This window comes from Manis pentadactyla, chromosome 14 (assembly GCF_030020395.1).
Source record: "Manis pentadactyla isolate mManPen7 chromosome 14, mManPen7.hap1, whole genome shotgun sequence".
Lineage (NCBI taxonomy): Eukaryota > Metazoa > Chordata > Mammalia > Pholidota > Manidae > Manis > Manis pentadactyla.
In genome coordinates, this window is record NC_080032.1 from 20,393,993 (window position 1) to 20,410,774 (window position 16,782).

The 16,782-nt window shown below is 46.2% G+C and overlaps 1 protein-coding gene and 1 long non-coding RNA gene across 4 annotated transcripts in view; one reads left to right on the forward strand and one right to left on the reverse strand.

The window, feature by feature from the left end:
- The window catches only part of LOC118934118 (uncharacterized protein KIAA1671-like), a 271,613-nt gene that overhangs the window by 41,604 nt on the left and 213,227 nt on the right, over nt 1–16,782 (forward strand). For all 3 annotated transcript variants that reach the window (XM_057491738.1, XM_057491737.1, XM_057491739.1), the window contains exons 3-4: nt 1,771–3,371; nt 5,314–5,401. In XM_057491738.1, coding sequence (XP_057347721.1) covers nt 2,908–3,371; nt 5,314–5,401 — 552 coding nt within the window. In that variant the 5' untranslated portion in view covers nt 1,771–2,907. The remainder of the gene's footprint in view (nt 1–1,770; nt 3,372–5,313; nt 5,402–16,782) is intronic.
- LOC118934113 (uncharacterized) lies at nt 6,505–13,223 on the reverse strand. The gene is made up of 3 exons (XR_005033329.2): nt 11,836–13,223; nt 9,145–9,226; nt 6,505–6,601 (listed from the first exon to the last, which is right to left on the reverse strand). It is a non-coding gene; the product is annotated as an uncharacterized LOC118934113 (long non-coding RNA).

Below are 16,782 nucleotides of genomic sequence, written 5' to 3' on the forward strand. Positions count from 1 at the left end.
AGCGGGTGGAGGGCGCCTGTGGGTTCTGCCAGGGAATTTCCTCTGTCCTTTGAATCCTGTTACTGTCCTGTGTCTCATGTCCAGGCTACTTATATCTCCCAGAGCAGGGTTTACAGAGGTCATGGGGGCTGCCTGTAAAGGTGAACAGTCCTGATTTTGGGCAGGACCCTGGGTGTGTTGGAACCCTGCCTGAGGTCATTGCAGATGGAACTCTCCCCTTCTCTTGATTCTCCAGTTCTCTGTATCTGTTTCTCCGTTCTGCCTCTAACCATGTCTAGGCAGTGTTCTCCGGTTTGGGGAGAAAGAATCTGTTAGCACCATTGAGCATGTCAGGAAGAGAAAATATCAAAATCTGTCTTCCCTTCTTTCCTGCAGGCTGCTGAGTGAGTCAGAACCGGGGGCAGCAGTATGGGGACCCCGGAAGGGAAGCAGGAGGCTTGTGTTTAACTAAAATACCTTCTACTTTTAGTTCACCTAGAGGGGGGCAGGCTGGGGGAAATTTTTCAGGGAAAGGGAACACTGGCATGGAGGGTGGGGAAGGATCAAGAACAGCAGCTTGTCTGGCACTTTTTAGACTAGAAAGGAGTACGACATAATTTTTAAAAAGGCCGAGTTGAATGGGTTGAGGACTTGAAATCAAGTGTCAGCTGTGTGATGTAGGCAAGTTGGGCGACCTCTCTGTGCTCTTCCCCTTCCTCTCCATAATGGAGACAGGGTTAATCCCTGCCTCTTGGGGTCGGAGGATTAATGAGAGGAGGCTCCCTGCCTTGAGAGAGCAGAGCTCATAGCTGGATGACCAAGGGGCTGGTGCCTGAGCCCCTGCACAGTGGGGTCTGATAACCCTCATGCCCACCACACAGGGCTGTGAGGAGGAGGTGACTGATCAGCTATAGGAAGCCCTTGCTTACCTTCAGGCCTCACTCATGGGAGGCCCTCACCATTAGCCTTTGCTCTTCTTATGGAGACTATGAAGGCAGCCAGCATAATACTGTTGTTCAACAGAAAAGAACTAAAGGCTGACAAATAACAGCAGTGGGTGGGGTGCAAAATGGAGATTTTTAAAAATGGCATCTGGAAGGGTTGGGGAGGGGAAAGTAAGGGACAGCCCGTGGGGTAGGGAGCTGAAGCCCAGGTTCTGGGGCTGCTAACCAAGTCTGTGGCCCCAGGGACTCCCGCGTTGGGTAGCTGTGTGAGCCGGGGCTGGTCACTCAGCCTGTCTGTGCCTGGTGCCCCACACAGGATTATCGGGAGGATCGGCTGGGATGCCTGACGTGGGCAGGCTCTGAACTGGGAAAGACTTGGAGTAACAGCAGTGAAGGGAAGCAGGCAGGGTGCACTCGCCGGGTTTGGTACTGGGAGCAGTGGTGTGTGTTTGGCGTTTGATGTGGGTTTGAATCCTGACCTTTTTTGCCTCTTACTCTTGAGGGACTCCAGGCCACTTCCTTGGTCTCTGAGCCGGTTTCCTTATCTGTATAGCAAACATAATCATTTTCTACCTGAGGTGCTGCCTTTGGTCTTAACTGAGTCAGGCGAGCACTAGAGAACGTTGGCACCCTTTCCCCACCCTTGGAGCTGGAGCAAACCTCAGAAAAGCTTATCTTCTGCCCCTGCCGGGAGCTCAGAGAGACGGAGACACTCTCCTAGGCTTGGCTGGTGAGGACAGTGGAGAGTTGCTGTCCAGAAACAGTCTGTCACCTAGTCCCCTAACCTCTTTGCTTCCATCCTTAAATTTACCTTCTTTTTTTTTTTAATTTACTTTCTTTTTTTAAGGTGGTTGATTCTCCATTTGGGATGTTCCTGATCCCCGTGGATCCACAACCGTAACCATGGTGACGCGGGTCAAAGTTGGCTCCATAACTTCCTTGGCTAGAGTGCCCGGCCTGGGTGAAATCGCCAAAGAGGAGACCCTGCAGTGGACCTACTTCTGCCAGGCCAGTGCCGCCCCCTCTGTAGCACTGCTCCTGGAACAGAAGAGCCCCCTCAGGAGCAGCCCAGCCTGCCTCCTCCCTTGGCCATGGCTCGCCCCCAAACCCTTCTCCACAGGCAAGGCCCAGGACCAGAAACCCCCCACCACGTCCCTGCGGCCCAGCCCGTCCAGGCTGTCTTCTCCTCATGGCCTCTCCCAGGAAGCAGAGGCCAAGCATCTGGGTGAGAGGATGCCCAGCCTGGTGGGGCAGGAGGCGGGGAGCGGGGAGGGCCTGAGGAGAAGCTCATCTCTGTTCAGCAAGGCTGCGATTCTGCGGCCAGGCCCCAAGGCCGTGACTCTCTTGGAAACTGCCAAAGCCAGCCCCATTCTGGGGAATGGGAGCGGTGAGGGGGCTCAGGAGGCTGGCACAGGGGAGTCTCAGGAGTCCCCTCTGGGCTCCTGGCCTGAGGTGGCCCCCAAGCCAGCCCTGCCCCCCAGAAAGCCTGGGGGGGACCCTTCTCCAACCAGCGTCCCTGTCAAAGGACACAAGGCCAGCTGCCACTCCAGAAGAGACAGGCCCAAGTGAGCCTCTGTCAGAAGCCAGCAGCATGGAGGGCTCCAGGGGCCCCACTCTGGAGCCTAGGCCTCACCTGAAGAGAAGGCCTGTGCTGGATGTTTTCATTGAATCCATTCAGGCTCAGAAGCCAGGCCCCGGCGGAGCGGCCGCTGTGGGGAAAGTGCCCCCAACCCCTCCAGAGAAGACGTGGGTGAGGAGGCCCAGGCCTCTGTCCATGGACCTCACAGCCCCGTTCGAGGGCAGAGATGCTGCGCTGAGGAAGGTGGCCGACAAGGCTGCAGGTTTCACCGCCCAGTGGTGGGTCCCAGGGAGGTCTGACCTGGAACCCAAAGCCAGTATGGAATGTTTGGTCAAAGCAGGGGCTCCCCTTCATGACCCAGATCCAGACTTTCTGGAGGTGGCCAAGAAGATCTGAGAGTGGAAAATGCTTGTTAAGCAGATGCAGACGGGCAGCCTCAGGACTGCCGGGGGCTCAGCCACGGACAGTCCCATGGAAGACCAGAATCCTGGGAACGAGAAAGCCAACCTGGATGGGGACCCCGAGAAGGTGCCCAAGTCCCCTTCTCCCAGGCCTGGAAATGACCAAGAATTTGCTGAGGTCACGAGCAGAGCGGCTGATGGAGAAATCCGGCTGGAGGGAGGATGGACCCCCAGGGGCAGCATTAAGCAGCACCTCAGCGTGTTTGGGGAGGAGAGCACCGTGGCAGCGGGGTCTGAATCCCCACTGGCTGCCTCCGAGTCTCCGTCAGCTGCGCCAGGGCCAGAGAAAGCAGGTGTGAGCGTCCAGGAGCAGATCAAAGGCTGGGCTGCTGAGAGCTCTGAGGCAAAGCTGGGCACCAGGAGGAAGGCATTCCAGGCACGGCCATTGTCAGCGGATTTGACCAAACTGTAAGTGGGAACGTCCCATGGGCTTCAGCCAGCCCTGGAGCTACCACAGACTGCCCGCAGAGGCGCCATTGCTGGTCACCTTACCAGCCCTTTCTCAGTTTACCTGCAGCCCTGAGAGGAACTAGCATTAGCTCCCCTCTGGTACAGTGTGTGCCAGCATTGGGGCCAGGAGCTCAATTTCCTGTCCCTTCTTTGCACCTTACAGAGTGGGAGGTATTATGCCCATTTCACAGCTGCAAGTAGGAAAGGTGAAGTATCATTGAGAAGTCAGGAGCCTGATGTAATTCCTGCTCAGCCTGTCTCCATAGCTATGCTTTCCTTCCCTAAAGTCTGAGGACACGTAACATATGGCCCACACCTCCAAGAGTGGCCAGCAAAATAAAGCAGATGGGTCAAGATAACCTGGGCACATTGCTTCCCCTTTTGAGCCTCTGTTTTTTCATCTGTAAAATGGAAATGACACTAAGACCTCCCTTAAAGGATTAAGGCAAAGACTCCAAGAGAGAATGCTGGAAATCTCTCTGCCATGGCAAGCCCTCAATACCCATAACTCCATATGGTATTATTAATCCTGTAGGCTAATGATGATTTCCTAAGCTTGCCAGGCTTCTGACATTTCTTGCACCTTTGCTTTCCTGTGAGTGTTGAGTGGCTTCTTAGCTACAACAGGGAGATTCCCCCGGGTGTGTCCACATTAATGACATTAATGACATGCATGCCACTGACATACTTGGTCCAGGATGGAGCTCCCAGGGGGCAGGACCTCTGGGCAGACTGCCCTCCCAGCCATGGGAACCAGGGCAGCCAGCTGAACTGGAGTGACACCAGTGGCCCTCAGCATTTAGAGTCTCCTGGAAAGAAGACCAGTGTTTGGCCTGTATCCCCATAGATTGTAATTTCAGTTGGTCTGGGGAGGAGGGCTCATACCTTTGTAGTTTTTAAAAGCTTCCCAAGGGATCTCATTTGTAGCCAGGGCTGAGAACCCCTGAGTTAAGAGAACAGAGAAAGGGGCATCCATGCCAGGGACCTCACATGCCTCCTCTTTCTGCATCCTTGCAGTGCCTCAGATTATTCCCCTGTGACATATGGGGAAACTGAGGCTCTAAGTTTAGAAACAACTAATGCATGGCCTCACACCTCCCAGGAGGCTGACCCTGAGTTGCTGAGTGTAGGTCAACTTTAAGTGCTTTGATTTCTCTCCCCTCCCTCGTCTCTGCATCTCCCAGTCCTGAATCTTTTGGCATCCACTCCAGAGAACTCTTCCAAGATAGAAAAATTCTAGCCCAGAACTCTTTTTCCTCTCTCTGTCCCTTTACAAGTGGGGCAGCTGAGGCCCAGAGAGGGACAATGACCTGGACAAGGTGGCCCAGGGACACAGAGACAGGCACACCCTCCCCACCCCACACATTCTGTGAAAGCCCACTGTCATGAGTCCTGTGGCTGGTCTGATGGGTGGTCTGCTGTTGTACCTGGAGTTGCTAGCAGCAATCATTAATTATCCCTCCTGGGGTACCTTCCTTCTTCCCTAAATGCCCTCACATAGCTATTAGGGCCTTCGATAGACTCTTACCTGCCCTACAAAGACTACTGGGAGGTGTTAATTATTCCCATTTTATAGATGAAGAGACAGAGGCTCACGTGAGGTCACAAGCTTCCCCAGTGCGGGGGCAGTAGAGCTGGGACTAGCACCCAGGCCTCTTCGCCCAAGCCTAGGGCTCCAGCCATTCCGATGATGCTGTGTCTCAGGTAGGCTGTCCCCACCTGACCCTTCTCGGTTTGGTGACTGGAACAAACATGTCTTTTCTCAAAGGAAATTGGGCAGCGTTGCTTTGATGATGTCAATGTTGACTTCACCCCTGGGTTCCTGAGATAGTTCCAGGGTGTGGGCTAGAGGGAGCTGCAGCTTCTGGCCCCATACAAGTAACTTGGGTCTCTGCACTAGGTTTTCAAGTTCAGCTTCAAACGATGAAGTCAGGTATGAGAAGTGTCCTGAGCTGAGTGGTGACCTTCGTAAGGAATCCAGAGCAAAGGTAAGGAGGCATTGTGTTTGCTACATCTTGTTTTCCGGTGGGTAAACTTACTGGAAAAAGACCTTTCATGATATGTAAGACCCAGAAAAGAATCAGAAGCCTTTCATGAAGAGTAAAACATTTCTTTTTCTTTAATGTTGGGGTTTTTTAAGTCTCTTCTGGCATGATGGATTATGATTCCCCAATCCTTGGTGTTAAATGCTGTTTATAAATGTAATTGTCAGGTATGTATTATTTTCTGTGCACAGGACATGGCTTTCCTATGTACGAATGCCTGCTTAATTAAGAAATTTAAATTTAGGTTAAAAATTAGTAGAAAATCCCTCAATTTTCCTTGTTAAGGTCTCTGCTCCCTTCCCCAACCTGACTGGTCACCTAGCAGCAGGGTGGCGGACCCCCTCCACCAAGCGGATCCATTTCTCTATGGACAATTATTGGCATGATGTTATGATTACTACTGGCCTTCTCTGCCTACAGACCATGTACTCAAGAACCTGCAAGGACCCCCTATTATGGCATCAAGTCATTCCTAAATCATCTATTTTCTAGGACCTTCTACTAATCACCACCCTACTCCCTGATAATTCTCTCCTATTACTTCCAGGTTCTCATCACCTATTTCCAAATAGTCAGTTTCATCACCCACACAACCCTGCCTCCACACCTTTGCTCCCACCATCTCCCCTGCCTGGGGTTCCCTGCCTGCTCCATTTTAGTGACTGTTCTTCCTCACCATTTGGAGGGGGCTGCGAAAATCAGAACCTTCATCCTGGACTTGCCAATAGATTAAGGAGGTAGCCATTGCACCCTGTTGTCCACAGAGGCCACAGACCCCAATCTGCTGTGATTTAACTATTCTGCTGGAGGTGATTTATTCAGTAAATAACCAATTGTGACTGAATCTTCTTGGCTTGGTGAGCTCTTTCATCTAAAGGCATCTGCAGGTGAGACCCAAATCAGGCCCATGGGACCCAACTTAGCCTTTAGACAATGTGGCTACGTGCAGGAAAGGGCCGCCCTCAGCTCTGTACAGCCCCAGATAAGGCTCTGGTCTCCTGGGAGGACAGAAGATGGGGTTTTCTCTGGGAGCTGGGAACACTCACCAATGTAATCGTTGGACTTGCCGATGTCATAGTCCCAGACTGAGATGTCCAGGGACTTATTTGCCAGGTCACTGTGTTTGATATCGTAGAAAAACTCCTGGATGCAGCAGGTGAAGACATGTGAATGAGAGGGTGCTCTGGACCCCCGACATCGGGGACTGAGGCTGAGCCCTAGGGGCTCGCGGGCGGAAGGGCGTGAGAGGGCCTTCCCACTCTGCGCCTGACAACCTCCGTTCAGCAAACACTGTATTACAAAGTCCCCCCAGCCTGTCATTCTCTCTTCAAGGACTCTCTGATACTGGGGAGGCTGGCAGAGTTTTTCTAAGAGAACTGGTCCTGGTCAAGTTTGCTTGAGGGCAAATGGCCATAAACTTGGTCTTTCCATTCCGGTAGCTTCTGAAGTGGGTGTACCCCTCTCCCCATCATTTAGAGATTAAGGGTAATTGAGGGGACTGAGACTGATTTGAGGGTTAAGTGCTTATGCTTTCAGACAATCTGATTTCTTACATAACTCTTCTGCTTAATTATAAAATTCATTCATGCTCATCATTAAAACAAATAAGAAAAAAACCCCAAAACTTGTAATTTAACTACAAGAAAACCACTGTCAACCTTCTCCATGTGTGACCACATTGATATTTTTACATTTTAATGTGAATATTAATTTGAACGTTATTTGAAATATTTGATTATGTGAAATACAATATGAATATACCTGTTTATGGCTATCTTTTCCATTTTATAACATATAGTAAAAACCACCTTAACATGTTAGCACATATTTTTCTATATCACCATTTTAATGGCTTCATTTAATAGCTGTGTGGCTATACCATAACCTACTGCCCAACAGTTAAGTATTTAGGTTGTTTCCCATTTTCCACTATTATAATGATATGATAAAAGGCATCCTTGTAGGTAAATCATTGTGCAAATCCATGGTAATGTTTTCAGGATAAATTTCAAGCAGTGTTCTTCTGAGTTTGTAAAATTTTAAGATAGGGAACAGTGGGTGTATATTGTGGTGCCGTTTGTGTGTCATAAGGAAGATGGCCACACATTTATTTGCTTTGTGTATACATAAATCCTGGAAATAGACAATATTCTGGCTTCAGAAGGGAAGAAGGCTGGGGAGGGAGGAGCGTTTTGACTTTGGTACTTATGGAATTTTCAAGTATGTGGCTGTATCACCTGTTTCCAAAATTAATGGAATTCAAATTTTAAAAATTTAGAGTTTTTGACAAACTTCCCTTCAGAAGTTGAATCAATTTGCTCTCTCACCCACAGTGTGTACATTTCCTCACCAGCATTGGCTACCAAAATTTTACAATGTTTGTTTGCCAGTCTGTGATGAGATATGGTGTATGGTTTTGATTCATATTTTCGCTATTACTCATGAGTTTATTAGCTATTTGGATTTCTTATTTTGTGACTTGTTCAGATTCCAGGAGAGGGGGAGGCAGGACAGTAGTAATTGGCTCCTTACTCAAAGTTCATGAGTCAGAGTTGGGAAATCGGGGTCCAGATGAAAGAGGGACCTGGAAGCAGGACAGGCAGACGTACTGGCCAGTGACTGTTCTGGGCTCAGTTTACACAGAACATTCCCCCTATATGCACATACGGGTGCATGTCCTTTAAAAATGAAACACTACAAAGCTGACTGTACTGTAGCTTTCCTTTCCTACTGTACAACATTTGATAAAAACCAGTGCTCGCTGACTCTGCCCAAACATTCACCAGATATTTCTGGATCCTTACTAGCTGACAGGTTTGTCCAGATAATTGAAATCCATGGACAGCACAAGATGGAAGGATGCAAAAACCCTACAAGCATAGAGGAAGCAGATCTTCAGGGCTTAACCCTTACACTGACTCTTAAGGGATAACTAGGAGTTTGCCAGAGAGGAAAAGAGAGAGGGGAAAGTCCAGGGAAGGGGAGAAACAGGTGCAGAGGCGAGAGATGTGCCAGGTACCTGCAAGGAGTTTAGTGTGACTGGAGTGTGACACGGGACAGGGGTGGGTTATGAGTCTGAAAGGGCCTGATTGTCATGCTAAGAAGTCAGGGAGCCATTGTTGGGTTGAACCAAAGGGTGAGAAATTCAGATTTGTGTTTTAGGAAGCTCACACTTATGGGGAGGATGGATGGACCAAACCCAGGAAGGGAGTCAGCAGTCTACTGCAAGTGTCCGGTCATGAAATGCCTGATGAGTAACAGTGAGAACAGAGGAAGGAGTCCACCCAGTGGGTGTCTAGGTAGTGGCTTTAGCAAGACTCCCTGCACTGGATGGACCTGCGGAGTGGGAGACAGGGAGAGGGCCGTGACCACTGGGGAGATCGTGCCCCATGTATTTCCTCAGATTTCAGTACTACTGACTATTAGAACTGGTAATGATATTGGAAATGACTTAATTCAGTCTCTCCCCAAATGCATAGATTAGGACATTCTTAATCTATGGTCTTTTGTTTTAGGCTTGATACCCTCTGGTGACACGGAACTCATTACCTGTCCTTTAGCTAATTCAAGCTGACCCGTGAGAGAAAGCTCTTTCTGATGTGCTTCACAGCATTCTAGCAGGAAATTCGTTCCCCTCTCACATAAAGGAAATACCCCAGAGCACGACACAAATGGGGCAGTCTTACCTCATTAAACTCGGGTTTTAAGGTTTTCTTCTTAATTTGAGTCTTGTGTTTGGCTTCCTTTCCCATGTCTGGTTTCAGCCACCTGAGAGAAACAAGAAAGGCTATTATGAATGAAGTTAAATGAATAAGAACAGCTCCTTGATGACCCCCGTGTGGGCATGATGACTGGCATATAGTAGGTGCTAATAAAACATTTTCTGGCCAAATAAATAAAATGGGCTAAAAACTCCTAAGAGTTGGAACATTTGGAATCTGAGTCAAACTGCCACTAGCTGTGCAACTTTGACCAACATGAGTGTGACTTCGGCGTGCCTCACTCTTCCAATCTGCAAAGAGGGCAAACATTTCTTCCTCATCCACAGAACTGCTTTTGGGGATAATTTTAAGGAAGGGGCCCAATAGGGGAACTGGAAGGTACCAAGCACTGAGAAAAGAGAAAAGGCAATTTTGACTTTCAAAATCTTTATTTGATCTTAAACTGATCAATGGTTTCCTGTTTCCTTCTCCACCACATCCGCCAGGGCAGCTCTTAGGTTGGCAACCACCATAACTCTACTTCTGGAGATACTGGGTGGGTGGGAGAAGGCGTGGTGGGGAGAATTATTTAAGAAAAACAATTTGCACATGGCTGGGATTTGATGCAGTGCAGGACAGCAGCCCACGAGCTGATTTTCTCTTGTGGACCGTATGAGAAAACAAAACCAAATGACTTCTAGAAATCACACTCATCCCTGACATGTGTGTTCTTCTGTTCACTAAGTCCTCATTCAAAGAAAAGCTGAAGCAAAGCCCTGACTGGCCTGATTTTTAGCCATGACCTTAAGAGAAGCATTGCTTTCTGTTAGCAGTGGTAGTGGAGGGAGGGAGTGTCTCACAGGCTGCAGAGAAGATTACTAACACTCTTTGCCACGAGTAAGCATAGTGATGGTAGTTATTTATAACCATAATGGCAGTATTTATTGAGCACTTACTGTGTATTACACTCCACGACATAGCACCTCCCAGATCTCCAACTACAGGGGTGAAATTGACTGACAGGCTGCCGGGCTCTGAATGCACCACTATGTTCTCACCTGGCCATGCTCCCCATGGGCCACTCTCAGCCAGCCTGAGCCAGCAGGGACAGTGGGCAGCACAATTTCTGGGACATGCATGGCTCCTTTGATGCTCTATTTCATCCTCAAGGATTCCCCAACGCCCCGCCTGCAACTTCCTCAGAACTGCACCACAACCTAAGACCCTTGCACCCTAACCACCCTCCCTCCCGCTCCCCTCCAGGGGGTCAGACCTGCACCAATGCCTTCTGTCCCTGCGGTTCTCCTCAGGCTCCCTTCCGATTTTGCTTCACAGACATTCTCCCCAACAAAGCTTTTTTATATCTCATCTAGTCATTGTGTCTGATTGGAACTAATGACTTATCTTACTCATCCCTCTTTACAGATGAGGACACTGAGGCCCAGTGATGTTAAGGCACAAACCCAAGGTCACATATCTAGAGAATATTGATGACAGTTGGATTTGAGATCCAAACCTAAGCACAATTCTAACTGTTTTTTATATGATAGCTCATGTGAGCCTTATGCCCATTCTTGGAAATGAGTGGAACTATTGTCTCAGTTTTACCAATGAGGAATCTAAGGCTCGGAGGGGTTAAATAACTTGCTTATAGTGATACAGCTGGAAGGTGGAAGAGATGGACGTTGGGCTCCGGGTCTGCTTCAGTGGTGGCCACAAAAATGTGCCTGGTGGGCCTCCAGCTACAGGAGCAGAGCCGACCAAGGCCCCAGCCACTGTGGGTGGGAACCCGTGCCATGCTGGTACCAAGGCCAGGCTCCCAGCTGATGACTGCATGTGGCAGGCCCACTCCTAGGAGACATAGGACCTGTCTGATGGCCACTTTTGGCCAGAGGACTCCCTGATGGCTTTGCTGACCTTGTGTCCAGGATGCTTCCAACCCCACCCCTCAGGGCCAGACTTGGGATGTGGTCTCTCAGCTCCCCCACTTCCCCAGCTCTCTACCTACTTTCCCTCACACAGGCATTTCCCCAATAAAACCCTTGTCTGTTTAAAAATCTTCTCATGGGCTCCAGAAAAATACAAAACAAAGTCTATCTTATTCACCATGATGAGATTACTGGAATAACCCCAAAGTCTAAGGCCTTTGCACATCTCCAGGCTGAATCTTGAAACAGCTGCCTGGGCGGTGGGGCTCTGGACTGTTGAATGGGGTGTACTGGTTATTTCATCACATACTCACTACAGAACCACACTATGATGATCGGCCTTCCTTGGGCAAGAAGAAGGGGTTAAGATCCACATACCTTTGTATGAGACTGTCAACACAGCTAATATTCCAGAAAAATGTGATGCTATAAACTAGCATGAATTGACTGTTTCAGTACTAGAAAATTATATTGCACACTCCAAAATATCACATGACTTTTCACCTGTGTGCACATCAGGAAAAGGAAAGGGAGGCATCCTGTGGGTGGTGCTGACGGGGGCTACACAGATGCCTCCTATGATAAGCTTCTGTAAAAGACTGGGTGTACCACATACACAGTGATCTCTGTAAATACCACGGATACGCCAAGCTTGTTATGTAGCACGAGCCTCTCAGGTTAGCTCAACACTAAGGCCAAGCGGGAGGGAAAGCCCCTCCCACCGTGCCATTCACCCTGACAAACCCACCTGGCTACTGCTGGACTCCAGCAGGCTCTGCTGGACGGCAAACTGCATTATCTCCGATTCTCCATCTTGCAACTGCACGTTTCTGCCATTGTCTTGAACGTGGTAAGATTCGGGAATTTCAAACACAGACTGATCTACCTCCAAGTCTGTGACAGGGGAAACTGAAACCCAGAAGGTGGCAGTTCAGTTGCTCAAGTCAGTAAAGTAATTTCCACTTCAAATACAGCATTTAAAATTTATAAAAACATTTAAAGTTAAAAAAAATGATTAATGAATAGTCTAAATTCACAATTTAGACTGGAAAAAGAACAAATGAGGCCCAAAGTCAGCAGAAGGAGGGACAAAATAAAGATCAGAGAAGAAATAACTAAAATTGAGAAGAATAAAACAATAGAAAAATTAATGAAACTGAGAGCTGGTTCTTTGAGAAAATAAACAAAATAGATAAACCCCTAGCCAGTCTTATTAATAAAAAAAGAGAATCTACACACACACATATACAGAATCAGAAATGAGAAAGGAAAAATCATGACGGACACCACAGAAATACAAAGAATAATTAAGGGAATACTATGAAAACTATATGCTAACAAACTGGATAACCTAGAAGAAATGGACAACTTTCTAGAAAAATACAACCTTCCAAGACTGACCCAGGAAGAAGCAGAAAATCTAAACAGACTAATTACCAGCAATGAAATTGAATCGGTAATCAAAAAACTACCCAAGAACAAAACTCCCAGACCAGATGGATTCGCCGCTGAATTTTATCAGACATTTAAAGACATAATGCCCATCCTCCTTAAAGTTTTCCAAAAAATAGAAGAGGAGGGAATACTTCCAAACTCATTCTATGAAGCCAGCATCACTCTAATACCCAAACCAAGCAAAGACTCCACAAAAAAAGAAAACTACAGACCAATATACCTGATGAACATAGATGCAAAAATACTCAACAAAATATTAGCAAACTGAATTCAAAAATACGTCAAGAGGATCATACCCCATGATCAAGTGGGATTCATCCCAGGGATGCAAGGATGGTACAACATTAAAAAATCCATCAACATCATCCACCACATCAAGAAAAAGAAGGAAAAAACCCACATGACCATCTCCATAGATGCTGAAAAAGCATTCGACAAAATTCAACATCCATTCATAATAAAAACTCTCAACAAAATGGGTATAGAGGGCAAGTACCTCAACATAATAAAGGCCATATATAACAAACCCACAGCCAATGTCATACTTAACAGTGAAAAGCTGAAAGCTTTTCCTCTAAGATTGGGAATAAGACAAGGATGCCCACTCTCCCCACTTTTATTCAACATAGTACTGGAGGTCCTAGCCACGGCAATCAGACAACACAAAGAAATACAAGGCATCCAAATGGCAAAGAAGGAGTCAAACTGTCACTATTTGTAGATGACATGATATTGTACATAAAAAACCCTAAAGACTCCACTCCAAAACTACTAGAACTAATATCTGAATTCAGCAAAGTTGCAGGATACAAAATTAGTACACAGAAATCTGTTGCATTCCTATACATTAATGATGAACTAGCAGGAAGAGAAATCAGGAAAACAATTCTATTCACAATTGCATAAAAAAGAATAAAATACCTAGGAATAAACCTAACCAAGGAAGTGAAAAGACCTATACCCTGAAAACTACAAGACACTCTTAAGAGAAATTAAAGAGGATACTAACAAACGGAAATTCATCCCATGCTCTTGGGTAGGAAGAATTAATATTGTTAAAATGGCCGTCCTGTCTCAAGCAATCTACAGATTCAATGCAATCCCTATCAGAATACCAACAGCATTCTTCAACGAACTGGAAAAAATAGTTCTAAAATTCATATGGAACCACAGAAGACCCCGAATAGCCAAAGCAATCCGGAGAAGGAAGAAAAAAGCAGGGGGGATCTTGCTTCCCAACTTCAAGCTCTACTACAAAGCCACAGTAATCAAGACAATTTGGTACTGGCACAAGAACAGACCCACAGACCAGTGGAACAGAATAGAGAGTTCAGATATTAACTCAAGCATATATGGTCAATTAATATATGATAAAGGAGCCATGGACATACAATGGGGAAATGACAGTCTCTTCAACAGATGGTGCTGGCAAAACTGGACAGCTACATGTAAGAGAATGAAACTGGATTACTGTCTAATTTCACACACAAAAGTAAACTTGAAATGGATCAAAGACCTGAGTGTAAGTAATGAAACCATAAAACTCTTAGAAGAAAACATAGGCAAAACTCTATTGAATATAAACATAAGCAACTTCTTCATGAACATATCTCCCTGGGCAAGGGAAACAAAAGCAAAAATGAACAAATGGGACTATATCAAGCTGAAAAGCTTCTGTACAGCAAAGGACACCATCAGTAGAACAAAAAGACATCCTGCAGTATGGGAGAATATATTCATAAATGACGTATCCAATAAGGGGTTGACATCTAAAATATAGAAAGAGCTCGCGTACCTCAACAAACAAAAAGCGAATGATCCAATTAAAAAATGGGCAGAGGATCTGAACAGACTCTTCTCCAAAGAAGAAATTCAGATGGTCAACAGGCACAGGGAAAGATGCTCCACATTGCTTATCATCAGAGAAATACAAATTAAAACCACAATGAGATATAACCTCACACCAGTTAGGATGGCCAACATCCAAAAGACAAACAACAACAAATGTCGGCGAGGTTGTGGAGAAAGGGGAACCCTCCTACACTGCTGGTGGGAATGTAAATTAGTTCAACCATTGTGGAAAGCAGTATGGAGGTTCCTCAAAATGCTCAAAATAGAAATACCATTTGACCCAGGAATTCCACTTCTAGGAATTTACCCTAAGAATGCAGCACTCCAGTTTGAAAAAGACCGATGCACCCCTATGTTTATCGCAGCACTATTTACAGTAGCCAAGAAATGGAAGCAGCCTAAGTGTCCATCAGTAGATGAATGGATAAAGAAGATGTACATATACACAATGGAACACTATTCAGCCATAAGAAGAAAAGAAAAACCCTACCATTTGCAACAACATGGATGGTCCTAGAGGGTATTATGCTCAGGGAAATAAGCCAGGCAGAGAAAGGCAAGTATCAAATGATTTCACTTATCTGTGGAGTATAAGATCAAAGCAAAAACTGAAGGAACAGCCGGGTGCCCTGGGCGGTGCTGCCGGGTCCTGGCGCCTCTGCCCGCGGGGCCCTGCCGGGTGCCGCCGCTGCGCCGCCTCGGGCGGGTGCTGCGCGGCCGCCGCCGCCCAGTCCGGCCGCGCGAGCTGGCAGCGCACGTGCCGCGCTGCGCCCTCCGCGCTGACCGCCACCGGGGCTGCGTCCCGGTGCCCGCGGGGCTGCAGGAGCGGCTCGCCCGAGGCGCGGCCCGCGCCCGCCGCGGCGCCCTGGACCCGGATGGAGAATACAAGTCACTCACCATTGTGTTAGAGAGAGAAAATGACACATTGGGATTCAATATTATAGGAGGTCGACCAAATCAGAATAATGAGGAAGAAACATTACCGGAAGGAATTTATGTCTCAAAAATTTTGGAAAATGGACCTGCTGACAGACCAGATGACTTGGAGATTCACGAAAAATCATTGAGAACAAGAATAGAGATGCATCCATGTGGAAGAAATGATACAGATTCCATGCAAAACTCATTCATTTCTTCAGTGAGTCAGAAATATCAAAATATTGTGTGCATATCATAATAAGAGTATAAAAACTAAATATATGCAGTGGGGGAGTAACATTTTGAGTGAGAAGGACTCTTTCCTAAAGTGTTCTCATATCTGTGTTTACATTTAGTGACAATATTGTATTTAAAAATAGGAAAGTATAGTAAAATTGACCATTAAAAGGTCAAAGCCTTTTTAGTTATTACAGGTTGAAATTATTATTTTAGAAATCTGAAATATAAAGTCTATATAGCATTACCTGTAGTTTCCCAGTGATTCTCTTGACTTAATAGAATTTGTTTTTATATCATTTTCCTCCTGTATTGTATGTTACTTATTCCTCAAGGTGTAAGATATATTCTTAACTCTTCAGATTAAAATAATATAGCTATTTGTACTTGAATGACTATATTTAGTGACTTTTTTTAAAAAAAAAGCTATTTAAAAACCCACACCCCTCCAACAAGCAGTAAACAGAGAAAGGATACATTAAATATCTTCCAAGTTTATTGTTTTATGACTATCTGATCCTCATTATACTTAGCAGCTTTCCCTTAGGTACAGAAAATATGGGTAATGCTGTATTTTCATGGCCATATTAAATCACAACTGCAGGTAACCTTTTTAAGTATCCATGGCATTGTTTTAAAGATACCTTTTACATAAATGTGGTTTTTGAAAACAAACAAACAAACAAACAAACAAAACTGAAGGAACAAACAGCAGCAGACTCACAGAACCCAAAAATGGACTAACAGTTACCAAAGGGAAAGAGACTGGGGAGGATGGGTGGGAAGGGAGGGATAAGGGGAAAAAGGGGCATTACGATTAGCACACACACTGTGGGGGGTGGGCACGGGGAAGGCAGTATAGCACAGAGAAGACAAGTAGTAATTCTACAGCATCTTACTACACTGACAGACAGTGACTGTAATGGGGTATGTGGGGGGGACTTGATAATGGGAGTTATCTGGTAAACATAATGTTGTTCATGTAAGTGTATATTCATGATTCCAAAAAATAAATAAATTTAAAAATAAATAAATATACCACTGTTAAAAAAATAAAAGAATTCAGGGCTTGGGGTCAGACTGTCTGGGTTTCCATCTACATTTACAGGCTACATGACCTTACACAAAAATTATACAATCTGCCTGCCTCTTCCTCTATAAAAGTGCAGAAAAACATACCTACTGGAGTGTTTCCTCCTCTTTAAAAATGAAGACAAAAATACCCACTGTAGTG